This window comes from Psittacula echo, assembly GCF_963264785.1.
Source record: "Psittacula echo genome assembly, chromosome: 7".
NCBI lineage: Eukaryota > Metazoa > Chordata > Aves > Psittaciformes > Psittacidae > Psittacula > Psittacula echo.
In genome coordinates, this window is record NC_137740.1 from 24,416,762 (window position 1) to 24,431,814 (window position 15,053).

The window sequence follows — 15,053 nt, forward strand, 5'->3', positions numbered from 1 at the left end:
CATATCCATGCAGCTTAACTGTCAGTCACTGTGATGCCATTCCCGTCTTGCATGGGACCAGAGGAATTCCACCGTTCTGTGCTGATCTGCCTGGGAGATTTATTAGCAGAGCAGTTTGTTGCTCAAACAGCTATTCTTTTCTCCTCTAGGGAAAAGGTTGGCTGGATCAGGCCAGTTAGCCATCTGTTCCAGCAGTTAGACTGTGCTGAAATAGATGATTTCCTAAGGTTTCTCCCAGCTGTATTTTCTATTGTCAGTGCTATCTGCGGCCTCCCTCTGGTATTTAGGCACCAGTTGTCCGCAAGCACTGCAGGGTGTGGTGAAATGAGGGGTAGGAGAGAGATCTATCACAGGTCAGGGGGAGCTGTCACCCACTGGTGAAACATGCCTCTCTGGTGATTGCATATCCACAGTTAGGGCTATTGGATTTCCATTCATGTGTTATATGCCAGTCTATTCTGGCAGTTAGGTACAAGGCTGGGGCTTATTAAGACCCTTCTGAGAGTTGTGCTTGTGTGTAAGCTTTACTTCCATTCTCCAATCTTTTGAGACCTACCTTGATAAGGGATCAGGGATGCCACTAATTACCCTGTCCCTCCCTCTCCAGACTTCTCTTACAGTTGTTGAGATTGCAAATAAGTATGATGTATTTGGGTATGCCAGTTGTCTGGAGTGGCCAGAGGTAGAGGTAGGAACAGTATGTCTTTGTGGTGGTGTGGTTTTTTAAACTACTTAACTCATGTTAAAGTTGAGTTCAGCTCCTTTTTTCCAGGGCTTGAGATGGGGAGTATCTGTGCCCACATCTACTTTTTAGTGTTGATGGCATAGCTCTGTGTTAGTTTCTGGTTTTAAATTTCCTCAGTTAGTAAGAAACTGTTCTTTTCCTTAACACCTGGTTAATAATCAATGCTTCAGATTGTTCCTGAATTGCAGGCGAGTCTGGGAAATTGTTCATAGACATTTTAATACCGGTGTGGTAGGAAGGAAGCAATATGATTCAGCTCCTAATTTTTGAACCTCAAATGGTATTTCATAGCACAGCAATACATACGCTAGATTTATCAAGCTGTGTAGCTGCTCTTTGCAGTTTGTGGTGTTTCAATGTTATTTCTATTACAGATTTGGTTTACAAAGAATGATTCTAGCTGGAATACTTGATATGAAGGTTTACTTAAAAATATATAAGGGGAGCAGGGAGAGGTGTGAAGGCTTGGAAACACATTTCCTGGGTGTTGTAGGAAATTAGTTCAGTTAAGTAACTTACAATTATAAATGTTTTCATTTGGGTTATGATGATACAGTACTAATGGGAATTATTTGGCTCTCTGCTGACAAGACAAAAGAAAAATACTGATTTGCTATTACAGAGGTAATGGCAGGGGGGAGCGGGCAACCCTGAACAACCTTGGCAGATCTTACAGTTATGTAACAGTGGTGTTAGTTAGCCATGTGCATTTCCTCTTCCTCAGTACCCCCCTGTCTGGGTGGTATTGATTTCTTATCGATTCCTTGTTGGCTAGTAAACAGTGGCTGTGTGGTATTGTACATTGCATTTTAAGATAGAAGTGAATTTTTTTTTCCATTAGCTTTAGAACTAAGGTTTAATGTTTTGTTAATGAAACGTGGCTAAAAACTTAACTAGTAACTCTTCATTGTTTGCCTTGGCAAAATGATGAATGACATTGTGCTAAATTCTGGAACAAAATCCTGAGGCTTCTCAGAGTCGCTGTTTTAGCATTAATTTTCTTTTTGTGGGGTTTTTTTTTTAATATTTTGATTCTGAAATGCAGAAGTTCTAACCTGAAATTTTTCTCTGCCTATGCTTAGAATTGGTTAATTTTTTTTTCAAGGTTTTTTTTTTGTTTTTGTTTTGTTTAGGTTTTTTGGCGTTTTTTTGTTTGTTTGTTTGTTTGGGGTTTTTTTGGTTTTTTTAGTTTTTGTGGGTTTTTTTAAGCTAAGATTTGATAAAATGTTGCTGCTTTGCTTATAAAAGAACTATATATGCTATATGCTGCTATATCTGAACAGATATTAGCAAGCAAGTGCATACTCCTTTGTATGAAACCTGAGCCAGTGGTGTGTGGGCAAGAGAAACATACCTGTGTGGTTGAACTGTTCTTTTATTGTTGTTTTGCTTGTTATGCTGCTTGATTTAGAAAAATCTGTTTGGTAGCAAATCAGTGACCTGCTTTATGTTTTTGCTAGCTTCACTGGTCATAGAAAGTAAGGCAGACATCAAAAATATTTCTTTTGTTTCCAGTTTTCCTTTTGATAATTCTTTTCATGTCACTTCATCTGTCTGCTCTTATTTTTCTCGGTTCCAGAAGGATGTCTTACTTTGCATTCCCTTATAATTTATAATATCCAATCCTCGTAGCATTTTGATTCAGAAGTGCCAAGTAACAAAGACCTCTCAGGTTGCCCTCTGTTGAGGTCTTTCATTGTAATTTTTCAATGCATTAAGGATGTTACTTTCTCTGTCGATTATAATCTCTAGGTAGGCAATGAATGATACAAATTGGGGTTAGAAAAGGGTCCTTGAGAAACGGTTGTCACTCTTCCAGTCCAAATTGACTTCTAGAAATTTTCTTCCTGCTTTTAAAGGATGGAGCTGCTTGGTGGACAGACTGAAGGCAAGTTATAAATGCTTAACTATACCCAGTAATGCACAGAGATTCCCAGGCTGAGATGTGACTGGATAAGTTTGCATGGTACCATGCAGCTCTGTACAGATCAGCTTGTGTGAAGGCGCTGTAGTAGCACTGTGTAGTATTACTTAGCAATGTGCAAGAGCTGTATTGCATGCAGTGTCTGACTGTACCCTGAGCCATTTGTCCATTTTTTCTTGAGGCTATGGCAGCTCAGATGTTTCTGTGGAGTCATTGTGTGTCAATCCACAGTCCGCTGAACTTGGAAGAAGACATGTTTGTGATAGAGGTTTTAGGTGAGGCCTGGTCTATGCAAAAATATTTAAAGCTTACAATTAATACTGTAAAAAAAAAAAAATTGTTTTAGTGGAATAAGCACAACAGCCCTTCAAAAATTGTCTTTTTTTATTTAAATGTAGTTGGTGCTAATTGGCTCATTTGTAACGAAAAAGGGGAACATAAAAATAAAAAGGTAATTAGTCTTCAGTGAGAAAGATAACTATCTTGATTTTATTTATTATATTTTTAGCTGCATAAAAACAGAAATGGTTTTAAGTGGCTTTTACATGCCAGAGACCAGCTGTCATGACTCAGTCCTCTATGTAATGTCAGAGCTGCACTCCTAGTTTAGTTACACCTCTATGAGTAGTATTTACTTAGCACAAAGGTTTTCACATGCCTGTTCCAGTAGAGAACACTAACTTCTGTTTTTGTTTTCTTTTAGGTTATGTTTCACACTATGTGCTGACTGTCTGTACTTACAGAAGATATTTAAAGACAAACAGACTTTTTTTCAAACATTTTGATTCCAGTGGAATCTGTGCTTTAGATTTTTGTCTTGTCAATTAACTCCTGAAGCAATGCCTGTACAAGCTCCACAATGGACGGATTTTCTCTCCTGCCCAATTTGCACACAGACTTTCGACGAAACAATCCGAAAGCCCATCAGCTTGGGTTGCGGACACACTGTCTGCAAGATGTGCCTCAACAAGCTCCACCGTAAGGCATGCCCTTTTGACCAGACCACTATCAATACAGACATTGAACTCCTTCCTGTGAACTCAGCCTTGCTGCAACTAGTGGGTGCTCAGGTATCAGTGCCTTTTTAAATCTTCCTGTGGTGTTTTCCTTCTTTGTTTTAGGAGGTCATGAATAAAGAATATGACTGTGTTAATAGTGTTTAGGGTAGACATCTTCCTTTTTGTGAATTTTGAGGAATGCATGTTTTAGACCTTTGATACGCTGTAGTGAAGATGCCTCGAACAGCAGTTCAAATCTTGATTCTAGTGATTGCTGACTGTGATTTTGTGTTAAATTTAGTGTAACTGTGGGCTGTCACCAGAATAAGTTGGTTGTGTTCACTTCTTCTCTAACACACTCTACCAAAAGGGTGAACTGGATCAGTGAGCATATCTGGTGGGAAGTGATTCTTCTGTGTTAGGTTACTTGTTTTACCACATTCACCCTACCAACTTGCGACCAGTTGTTCCAAAAGCAGGAGAGGAGAGTAAGGCGGTGTGGTTTAACCCCAGCCAGCAGTAAATACCACACAGCTGCTTGCTCACTGGAGATGGGCAGGAGAATTGGCGAAAAGGTGAAAATTTTTGGGTTGAGGTAGGAACCCTTAAACAGTTGAAATAAAGTAAAATATAATAATAGGAAATAGAGGAATAACTCCCCCCCAAAAAAGGCAAGTGATGCACAGTACAATTGCTCGCCACCTACTGACTGATACCCAGCCAGTTCCCAAGCAGCAATCAGCTGCTTCTAGGTAAACTCCCTGGGTTATATACTGAGCATGACATGCTGTGGTGTGGAATACCCATTTGGCTAGTTTGGGTCAGGTATCCTGTCTCTGCTCCCTCCCAGCTTATTGTGTCCCTCCTTATTGGCACAACATGAGAGGCTGAAGCTTTTGATCAGGGTGAGTGCTACTTCGCATCGGTGTGTTATCAGCATTATTCTCATGCTGAAGTCAAAACACAACACTGCACCAGCTACTAGGCAGAAAATTAACTCTATCTCAGCCAAAACCAGGATGTAAGCAAGTGGGATAGACCCCTCTGGTAGCAGCCTTTATACTGCTTTATATTTAATTTAAAACTGTGTTCTGGAAATGCAACTGCCTGATCTGACATGCTACTCTAAATCCACATAGGTGCATGGGGGAAGTCTGCGTGAGACAAAGTACCCCTTTCTGCTGGAGCAGGTACTTGTGAGATCAGCTAAACTGGTGATCTGATAGGAATGAGTACATCAATGGCATTGGTACTAATGGCAGCCTGAGGAAAGGGCTAGGGATGTGGAAAGCAGGATCACCCTGTTCAGTTGCAGCACAGACTTAAATTGGCGCAAGCTTATCATGGTTAGATCACTGGTAGTTTCCTGTGACCCATGCCTCCTAAGGCTAGACAGGATTGTGGACTTGGGGAGAGGAGGGACAATCATGTCTAACTTACGGGTGAGGAACAAGAATGTAGATAGAATATGGTTATCATAGAGGAATTACTGTTTTATTCTGTTCTGCTTCTATGTCTGGGCTCAGCACAGCTGAAGGCAGCAGAAAATTCAATGAGACCCATAGTTAATGGCAAAGGGAGGAGCTAACTTGTGGAGGAATATTAAAAGGTGGGGAGAAAAGAAGGATTATTATGATGCAGGTAGTGGGACCTAGAGATCCAGATGTGCTTTTGCCACTTCTTTTTCCATTTAGTTTGAGTAATATGGCTAATTTGTTGTTGGTCTTTTGTGGCACAGAAGTTATTTTTGAAGTTTTAAATTTGAGTTATGTTTCTGCCTGTGCCAAGTGACTCATCCCTGCTCTGAAGGAGAAGGCAATGAGACTGTGTGCTTCCATTTCTGTGATATGCATATGCCACCATCTTTGAAGAGCTTCCAAGCACTGGGAAATGTGTGGGTGATGCTATAAATAAATATTGTCATTTTCTTTCTCTCTTATATCTTCTTCCTTCCTCTCTGGAGTTTCTAGAATAGTTCCAGTTATATCCAGGTGTCCACATTTATGATAAATGTGGTTTTCTTCTTGCATTTGTTTGGTTATGGTGTGGTGAGAAGCCTAGTGATATCTTTAACTTGATCTTTGCCTGAATTAAAATTTCCATAAAAACAAGATCCTATGGAATGAGATGGAAAACCACACTGTCTGCTACAGGTAATTGAGAATTTTATTGTGGCTGTGCTAGTTAAGTCAGTTTCCTCATCCATATGTACATGTGATATGAGGAAGGAAGAGTGGCTTTTTGACAGTAGTGTATTAATCTTGAGCGTTCTATGTTCTGAATTTGAACCAATGACATCATTTTTGTGCTCCTTTTTTTTTTTTTCTTTTTTTTTTCCATGATGAGGATTCATAAGACCTTGTTTCATGGTGACTTCAAAGCTGCAAATGCCACCAAAAGGGGCAGTATTCCTTTACCTTTCATTTGCCACTCATTCCTGCGTGCATGCTGCTCACTGCATTCTGTTACCTAAAGGATAATCAACTTTAGCTGAGTTTTTATTACTGACAAGCTTTCCCCTTAAGAGAAATTTGCACCACCTCTCCCCCAGCTTCTAATTTAAATCAGCATATCAATGAATCAGTGTCCAGTATAACTCGCCCTCTTTTCTCCTCCCTTTCTCTTCCTGGCACCTGTTACCAACTATGGAGTACTAGAAAATAAGTACACTGCTTTGCTGTGAAGGGAAACAGTTACTGTTTTCCACTAATTTCACCTAAGGTTGTTTTTGGGGTTTGGTGGTTTTTTTGTTTGTTTGGTTGGTTTGGTTTTTTACTGTTTTACAGAAAAGGACTTTGTTAAGTTAAAAAAAAACCCAACAAACAGACAAACTCCCCCCCCCACCCAACAAACAAAAAAACAACTTGAGAAACTGCTGTAATTTTGAGCTTCCTGTTAAGAAGGTGGGCTCTCTCTTTATGTATTAACAAAAATGATCTGGAAGTAGCGAGCCAGCTTAAAAAGCATGAGTAGTATCATCAATTTCAGGGGAAAAAAAAATCCCAGTTTCTTGTTCACTTGGTTTAGTTTCAGGAAGAAGGTGTATGTGTCATTAATGTCCCCTGATCTCCAACAAAACCGTGTACATTTTAACCTGAGTCCATGGAGAGGTGCGATGCTTTATTTTAAAATTATATATTCTGATAAAAAGGTTTCATATTAGAAGGAAATACAGTATAACACAATTAAAGCTTTTAACTGGGAGAGGAAAAACAGTTTGTTCTTTTCCCTTTGGGGAGGCCTCTTACAAGTTCACACATCTATAAGTGCTAAGTGCTTTTTTGCTGGCAGCAGAGAAGGAGACCAGGCAGTTTGAAGTAACAAATCTATTCTGCTGTGGCTGGCAGCAGTTGTGGGATTCCAGGGCAAGTCATGTTGGTTGGCTTTCACACAGGCACAATATTTAAAATAAAGAGGACTGTGTTTCTGGGGAAAATATACTAAATTTGTCATGTACTCACTGGGGAAAGAAAGCAGTAACCTATTTCTCTGACAATGGCATTCTCTCTCTGTGTAAGTTTTGTCACTTTAATGGCTGGTTGGTTGAATGGTTGGTTTCTTATTTGAACTACAGGTTGTTTCTCAGTTTACCCTCTCCCCGCCCCTTTCCAAAAGCAAAACTTGTTGCCCCTTGATGTGAGAATTAACTGTTGCAAAAAACTCAAATTCCAGTTCCCCCACTGTAGTATGGAACACATCAATGGTGATTACAGGGTCTATTCTGGAAGGCAGTGGTTGGGCAATTCAGCCCACTATAGGTAAGTTCAGCCATGTTAGATGTTGGCAGGGAGGAGGAGGGATCCTAAGATGAAAATTATTATTCCTGGGAGAGCTGGAAATAGTTGAGCACCTGAACTGGGGGTAGGTGTATTGTGAGAAAAGGGAGGTGCATATCATCTAGTTCAGCCCCCTTGCCATGGTCAGGGACACCTTCCACTAGGTCAGGTTGTGCAAATCCCTGACCAACCTGGCCTTGAATGCTTCTAGTTTCACAACTTTTCTGGGCAGTGACCTTGAATGCAAAGCAGAAGGGCATTCATAGGATACTTTGGTTTTTAAACTTTTTAGGTAAAGAAATCCCTTAGGCCAATTTGCATTAGAATTAGGCTTTCAGTTTTAACTACTCGAGTAATCCACGTCCACTATACGCGACTATTTTAAACATTCAGCAGGCCAGTGTTTTGATGGTGTGTAATCATGCATCTGGCATCTAAGCTCTTCCCTCTTTTTTTAACACATGAAACAGCAGCGTGCACGTTCCAAACAGGTGGCAAACAAGTGGCAAAAATTCCTGTGGTGGTTTAATTTTATAGTCTTCTGCTGGATGTGCTAAATAAAATTCTAGGCATTAGGCAATGGAATCATGTATCTCATGAGAGAATGGGTAGACTGGTCTTAACTCATAGCCTTTTCAGAAGGGAAAGATTACAGTTGCAGAGATAGCATGTTTGATAATTTTTTTTATTGTAACTTTTGCTGAAATGAGTTGCCACAAAAGAGGAATTACATGTGAATAAGTTACTCTTAGTGCAAACTTTTGAAGAACTGAAGACAGTGGGCTTTAGTGTTGGTTTGTAGGTTTTGTTGTTGGTTTGGGTTTGATTTGGTTGTTTTGGTTTTGGTTTGTTTTGTTTGTTGTTGTTGGGTTGGTTTTTTTTTGCCAGGAAGCAAATCATCCATGGGCGGGAGGGGAGTATTAGGGAGAACAGTTTTCAAGCCAGACAAAAAGGGGTTTGGTCTATTTTAACATTTTCTCACTCTGTGCAATTAGATGTCTAATTGTAATTAGTGATAACTCAAGCTGGCATCCTACGTCAAATTATGCTTAAATCACCAATTCAAAATCACAAAGTCACTGCCTGGTATGAGATGATGCTTTAGCATTCCTTTCCGGTCCTCTTCCTCATGCTGTCATAACCTGTCTCTTCCCACAGCCACAAGTAGTCAGTCATGCTGATGGGCAGCATTCAGCTGCCAGGATACTTGTAGTCATGCCAAGGCAGATGTACGCAAAACCATCACAAATTTGAAGTAATTAAACTTCTGAGATGATTTTTACTGTCTTGTTCTAGCTCCCCTTGGGAGGTATTATGTTGTACAAATATATTTGCAGTAAAAACTGTGATAAGGGTGTGGTGCCTGAGAGAATGGAATATTGAATGAGGATGAAAATAATGAACTCACTCTGCAGGGCATCTATTTTGAGGCTGTGGAGTGCCGGTGTAAACAGAAGTGACCATAGGGTCACAAGGATATTTTGTGAAGGAAGGGGAAATGAAAATTTTTGGAGTTGAATTATTTCTCAGTTGTCCTTCAACAATTGAGTGACAGAGCCAAAATTAAAATACAGATCTCTTGTGACTTCTATGAATCACATCTTTACCATTTTTCTTTTGGTAGATGTTGGCTTTTTAATCAGTCTAACCTTAAAATACTTTAAAAAATCTTGGAAGTGCATATGCTATTGAACCAACAAAAGTTTTGCTATGAGATGCTTCACGTGAGTGAAGATAATGTGTGGGTAGGGCAAAATACATTCTCCTGAAGACTCCTGAAACCACAAAATAAGCATCTTGTTTTATTGTTCAGTACTACACTTGCTCCAGCTTTAGATAAACTCTAATCTCTTTTGGGCTCATTTTGCAAACAGTACTGTTGTGCAAGTCAGATTTTTACACTGAAGCTTCTCTTGCAAAGAGAAGAAATGGGAGTGATACGCAGATACAGTGTTGAATAGCTTAACTCTTGGAATATTTCCTCTGCCAGCTTTTTCTTGGGGGAGAGTGAAGCTTTGTGTTAGTTGCTTAGACAGTCCTTGTGTCTTGCTGGTGGAGTTGTACTGTGTATGGCATTCGAAACTGCTGCTGTGAATGTGTTCTGAATAGCCTACCTTAATTCAAGATCAAAATCCAGGGCTTGAACGCAGCTTCCTGTCCCATGTCTGTTCCAAGCCCTCTTTGTATGCTGGGTGTTGCAACTTTGTAGTTGTATTTTGGATTGTTACTTGTGCCAGATTGAATGCTTGAAGGAGAAAATAGAAATTTGCACAAAATAAATTACAGTAGTAAATAGAGCAGAGACTGTGTAGTGTCTGTCTCAGCACAAATGAATGAGATGGACATTGTTTGATCAATAAGCCAGTTCAGCTCTACACATGGCTGGTTTGCATGTGAAAGTTAGTGCGTTTGTAGCTGTTTTTAACTCAAGCATTAAAGGCTTGTGCTTTTAGATTGAGGGCCTGGGTTGGTCCCTGTAAGCAGCTATGTGGGATTAGCATGCTGTCATCACCAGTGGGATAGTGATTGACTTGGAAATACAAGTTGAAGTTGAGATTTATTTGTACTTCATTAGCATATGCAAAAAGTGCCAGTGTTTAGTCTTCTGAGAACATCCAGTTCTCTATTCTCATATATTGAGTTGCTTGCTGAATAGTGATGTTGAGAAACATTAGTACAGTGCTGTACTGCACCGAGTAAGTTTGTTTAAAGCTTCAAGAATTTAATGAGAAGAAAAGGAAAAAAAAAATAGCAACTGGTGGGAAAGGGTGGTCCAATGACCCTTAGAAAAATCCTGATTTCTGAGGAATGCTTGGATGAAGAAACAAATGCCAGCAACCCCTTCCCTCCCTCCCAAAAAAAAAAAAACCAACTCAAAAAAACCTGCCAAACCCCACCAACACACGCACACACACAAACAAACCCAAACCAAGCAGAAAACCAAACAAAACAGTGCAAAGCAAACAAAGCCAAAACCACCAAAGAATATAACTGTAACTTGCTTGAACCAGGATTCATCTGATTTGTTCTGATTTTTTTTTTTTTTTTTTTTTTTAGGTTAGTTGGTTTTGGCCAGCCAGCTTTGGGAATGCCTCAATATGTATGTTACTTCAGTCAGTTTGTAGTTAAAGGAAATGCAACATTTCTTGTGTAGCTTTTTTTTATTGAGGAATGAGTCTCTTCTGCTTCTAGCTCCTGTCAGCCACTACATAAGTCTACTGATAAATTCTTTTGTCTTCATTTTCACTGGTTTGGGGTTTGGTTTTTTGGTTTGTTTGTTTGTTTGTTTTTTAATTTGTTCATTGATCAAGCTGAAACAGTGCTTATACATAAAAAATACAGACAGGGAACAAAACAATAAATGCTTGATATTAACAAGTGTTTGTAAGAAAGACTGCCACTTACACATATTCATTGTAGATGTGCATGCATCTCCTTTCAGGTTCCTGAGCAGCAGCCAATTACTTTATGTAGTGGAGCTGAAGATACCAAGCATTATGAGGAGGGCAAGAAATGTGTGGAAGAACTGGCATTGTACCTCAAGCCGCTCAGCAGCGCAAGAGGTAGTTCCTGCATTGTTTCATTTGAAAATGAAAAGCTGGAAACAAATAAGATGCAAAACAAACTAGCCAAAGTATTAGTCTGTTTGTAAAATGGGTATAAACCTAGTTTAAAAACAAATTGAAACAAATTTCTTAAGCATTATGTTTTCATAACATAGGGGGATAGGGATAATGGAATTTAAAGGTGTCATGTCAAAAATAATACTGAGAAAAGGCTGAGGTGTTAGGCAGAGATATTTGGCTGTGCTGTAGTAAGTTGAGACAAACTTTGTAAGTTGGGTTGACCTCTGTAGAGTAAGTAAAAATAAGTAATTTTTTTTTGTGGTCTCCTTTGCTTTGAGATAACTGTAGCAATGAAATTTGTTTGTAGAGGAGAATTAAGCAGAAACAAGAAAATGACGGCATATAGGATATATAAGAGAAATAAGTAATAATCTTTTTATTCAAGATCCATACCAGAGCTGCAATATGAGTAATTGTAATTTAGCAAAACTGCTTTGGGTTCAAGAGTATGGATTTTATCTATATTGCGTATGGTGGACTTAGAAGATCTGTCAACCCAAGTAGTAGAGATGAGCATCGTGGGTGTCAGGTTTTCAAAAATTAATTTTTACAAAAAGCTGTCTCAAGCTTTTCCAACCAGTACAGTGTGACAGCAGTATCACTCTGAGCAGAAAAGGTCCAACAAACAAGCTCTGTGCTATCGAATTAACTTGGTATGACAGCCATACGTCTAGTGGGTCACTTGTTCTTTAACCTGGTTTAGTGGCTTCCAGAATGGTTGAGAAGCACAATTTTTGCACATAATTAAGCATCACCTAGATTAACTTGAACTCGCATGCATGTTCATTTTGGCTTGGCCAAAGCAGTGAAGATACCAAATATAGACAACAAACTGTCTTGTGAAAAGAGACAAATGTCGAAGAAAGCAGTGATCTGTGAAGCTCATGGAATATAGGGAAGGACTGTTACAATTCTACCCTCGAGATGACACCTGGGAAATCTGTATGGGAGGGTGTAAGACAGACTGCCAATAATAGGGAAAGAATTCATTGGAGGCTCCACTTTCTAAGGAAGCCAAATCAGTCAGTGACAGGACCTTAAACCTGTGGGAAAGCAGATTCCCAGGAACTGTTTAGTTTTAATGTTGAGTAAAATAAAAAAGACAAAAATGAAATTCTGAAATGCCTTCTCTAATGTTCTGTTTAATAAAGCGGACTTCAGGAGAACTAGGTTTGTGCATCTACAATGGTTGAAGGCTGGTGCAATAGGAGGAGATAAGAGTTAATTATTACTTTTTTTCTGCTACACTTTGTTTCCAGGTGTGGGTCTTAACAGTACTACTCAGAGCGTGCTAAGTCGACCCATGCAAAGGAAGCTTGTGACATTAGTTCATTGCCAGCTAGTGGAGGAAGAAGGGCGAATCAGAGCCATGCGTGCAGCACGTTCACTTGGTGAAAGAACAGTCACAGAGCTCATTCTTCAGCATCAAAATCCTCAGCAGCTCTCTTCCAACCTCTGGGCTGCAGTGAGAGCCAGAGGGTGCCAATTCCTTGGACCAGGTAGGTAACTACTTCTATGCTAGCAGCAATGTAGAATTGAGGAGGATTGGTAAATGGATGTCAAATTGCCTGACTGATTTTATTAGTCAGTGGCTTAATTTTTTTAATAGTAGGCTTTCAGAATTAATGATGTGTCTGTTGGGCTGCTGTCACAGACTTTCTTGTATTTTTAGTTCTTGTGCAAGTATTTTATGAAACATTATTCTAGTGATAACATAAAATGGAAAGTAGTTTCTTGCTTGTTCTTCTTTGAAGAGTGAGACCCTTCTGGAAAAAACAAGGTTACTAGAAATGACTGGACAAATGGCTTCCTTCATTTATAGCTGGTGTCCCACTCGTAGGGAAACAACTGTGCAGAAATCTTTCTTGGTCTTCTCTTATCCTTTGTATCTTTTCCTTTACATTTCCCTTCCCCACCAGCAATGCAAGAGGAGGCTTTAAAGCTGGTTCTCCTGGCTCTGGAAGATGGATCTGCTTTGTCACGGAAGGTCTTGGTTCTCTTTGTGGTTCAGAGGCTAGAGCCACGATTTCCTCAGGCTTCTAAAACTAGCATTGGACATGTTGTCCAGCTTCTTTACAGAGCCTCATGCTTCAAGGTATGAAGATGATTCTGCTTGGAGATTTCATAATGCTATGGAAACTGTTGTTTTTCAGTCCCAATTTTCATTGTCTGGTAACATTAAATTTACCTAAAAATATGCGTAGTTGGAGAAAGTATTGCTCATTAAATACCAGATGGGGACTTCTTTGGAGATACAGCTGCTGTTTAATCATTTTAAATCATTCAGTTCTTTGTTGTACAGCTATAATAGCAATGTAGGCTGAAATGGCAACTTCAAACTGTAAAGCTTGACTGTCCAAGTTTAATAGATGCATACAGTAAATAACAAACCCTGTATGTAAGTCAACATAACTGTCTCTCTAGAAGAGGTGTAAAGCTGGAAAATTCCTGGTTCTGTTGAGTGGTGATGTAGTTAGAAAAAAAGAAATAAGAGGCTCTTGGATATCAGAGTTGTATAAAGAGAATTTAAGCTGCTTAATGTACTTCACAGTATTTAATGGTCCATTCCTGGATGCTCAGTTTAAATGTCATGCACTTTTCGCTAAACGAGGAGAAAAATGCTTTATTGCTGCTAATTTTACCCTCAAAATTCTGCATTGCAAACAAAACACCTTGACTGGAGAAGTAAGGTGTGGATACTGTCAAGTGATTTAGGAAGTGTGACACTTCAACCAGTATCAGGGTCAGGGTTTCAGTAAATTAGGCTTGGTATCCATTTCATAGAGGTTTTAGCTTATGAGGAAGGAATTTCAGTAGCAACTAGCATTCACTGCATAGTGTCATAGTTCGGTTTAGTTTGGGGAAAAAGAACTTAGTTGCTGACTGAAAATTTCCCTTGCTCTGGACTTTACATAATCTCTGGATTATCCTGCTTAATCGTATTTGTATTTGGCTTGTTTCTTCCCACTAGGTGACAAAACGAGATGAGGATTCCTCCCTGATGCAACTGAAGGAGGAATTTCGGACTTACGAAGCTCTGAGAAGGGAACATGATTCCCAGATAGTTCAGATAGCTATGGAAGCAGGTTTACGCATTGCACCAGATCAGTGGTCCTCACTGTTATACGGAGACCAGTCTCACAAATCCCACATGCAGTCTATCATTGACAAGGTAAAGCCACCTAAAATCAGCCCAGTCTAACTTGTTTGCAACTGTAGTAGATGTAAATGCTTGGGCACAATCTGTAAATCCATGCTGCATGTGTACTTGCCTTACCCATTAATAATTTGCCCTCTTATTTCAGCCATATTGGGTTTTGAAATAGCTAGGATATATATTTGTAACCTAAAGAGTCTCATTCCTTCTGCCGTCCTGCCACCTTTTTCTACGTTACCTCTTTCTGCACATGGGAAGCCATAAAGTTTAGCTACACAGCTGAGCTATGTCCTTTCTGAACAGCTGATAACTGCAAATGTAGTAACAGAGATTAATGGTTCATGTTTCCAGGCAGAAACTTAGTGCGTAAAATGAAAAAAGGATAATTCAGATCCCTGTCTATACCTGAAGTGTGAAAGAGAGGTAGAAGCACATTTCTTAAATAAAACGACTTCGCCTTTTGAAATGCCTAGATGTCTTTTTGTTTAAAGGGAGCATAGGATAAATAGGCTTTTAAGATAGGGGACTGACATGTAAGTGCCTGAATTACGTGGGGAGAATGGAACCTTGTTGAAATTGGTCTGGTGTGTATTTATGCCTTTGTCTCCCTTTTCAGGTGTCCTGCCAGAAATCTCCTGAAGGATTTAGGCAGAATTAAAGGATTTTAAATACTGAAGTTGTGTGATGTTAGTAAATGAAACACTGCTAGTTGTCTTTGTCCTTCAACCAGCTTATTATTGTCTGCTCTACTCAGTTTAAAGCAGGGTGTAAACTCATCAGTTTGAGGATTGGAGATACTAGACTCTTCAGAAATCTAATTTGATGGT

The 15,053-nt window shown here is 39.4% G+C and overlaps 1 protein-coding gene across 19 annotated transcripts in view; it reads left to right on the plus strand.

Moving 5' to 3' along the window:
* Window positions 1-15,053, plus strand: part of RC3H1 (ring finger and CCCH-type domains 1) — a 69,985-nt gene that overhangs the window by 22,466 nt on the left and 32,466 nt on the right. For 12 of the 19 annotated variants that reach the window (XR_013957441.1, XR_013957442.1, XM_080623526.1 and 9 more), the window contains exons 2-6: window positions 3,373-3,739; window positions 10,886-11,009; window positions 12,329-12,568; window positions 12,989-13,164; window positions 14,041-14,241. Coding sequence is in view for 17 of the 19 variants with exons in the window: in XM_080623526.1 (XP_080479652.1) it covers window positions 3,509-3,739; window positions 10,886-11,009; window positions 12,329-12,568; window positions 12,989-13,164; window positions 14,041-14,241 (972 nt within the window). In the remaining 2 variants the exon portion in view is untranslated. Of the gene's footprint in view, window positions 1-974; window positions 2,945-3,372; window positions 3,740-10,500; window positions 10,544-10,885; window positions 11,010-12,328; window positions 12,569-12,988; window positions 13,165-14,040; window positions 14,242-15,053 lie in introns of those variants that run through there. The other 7 variants (XM_080623528.1, XM_080623531.1, XM_080623521.1 and 4 more) reach the window with 3 other exon arrangements.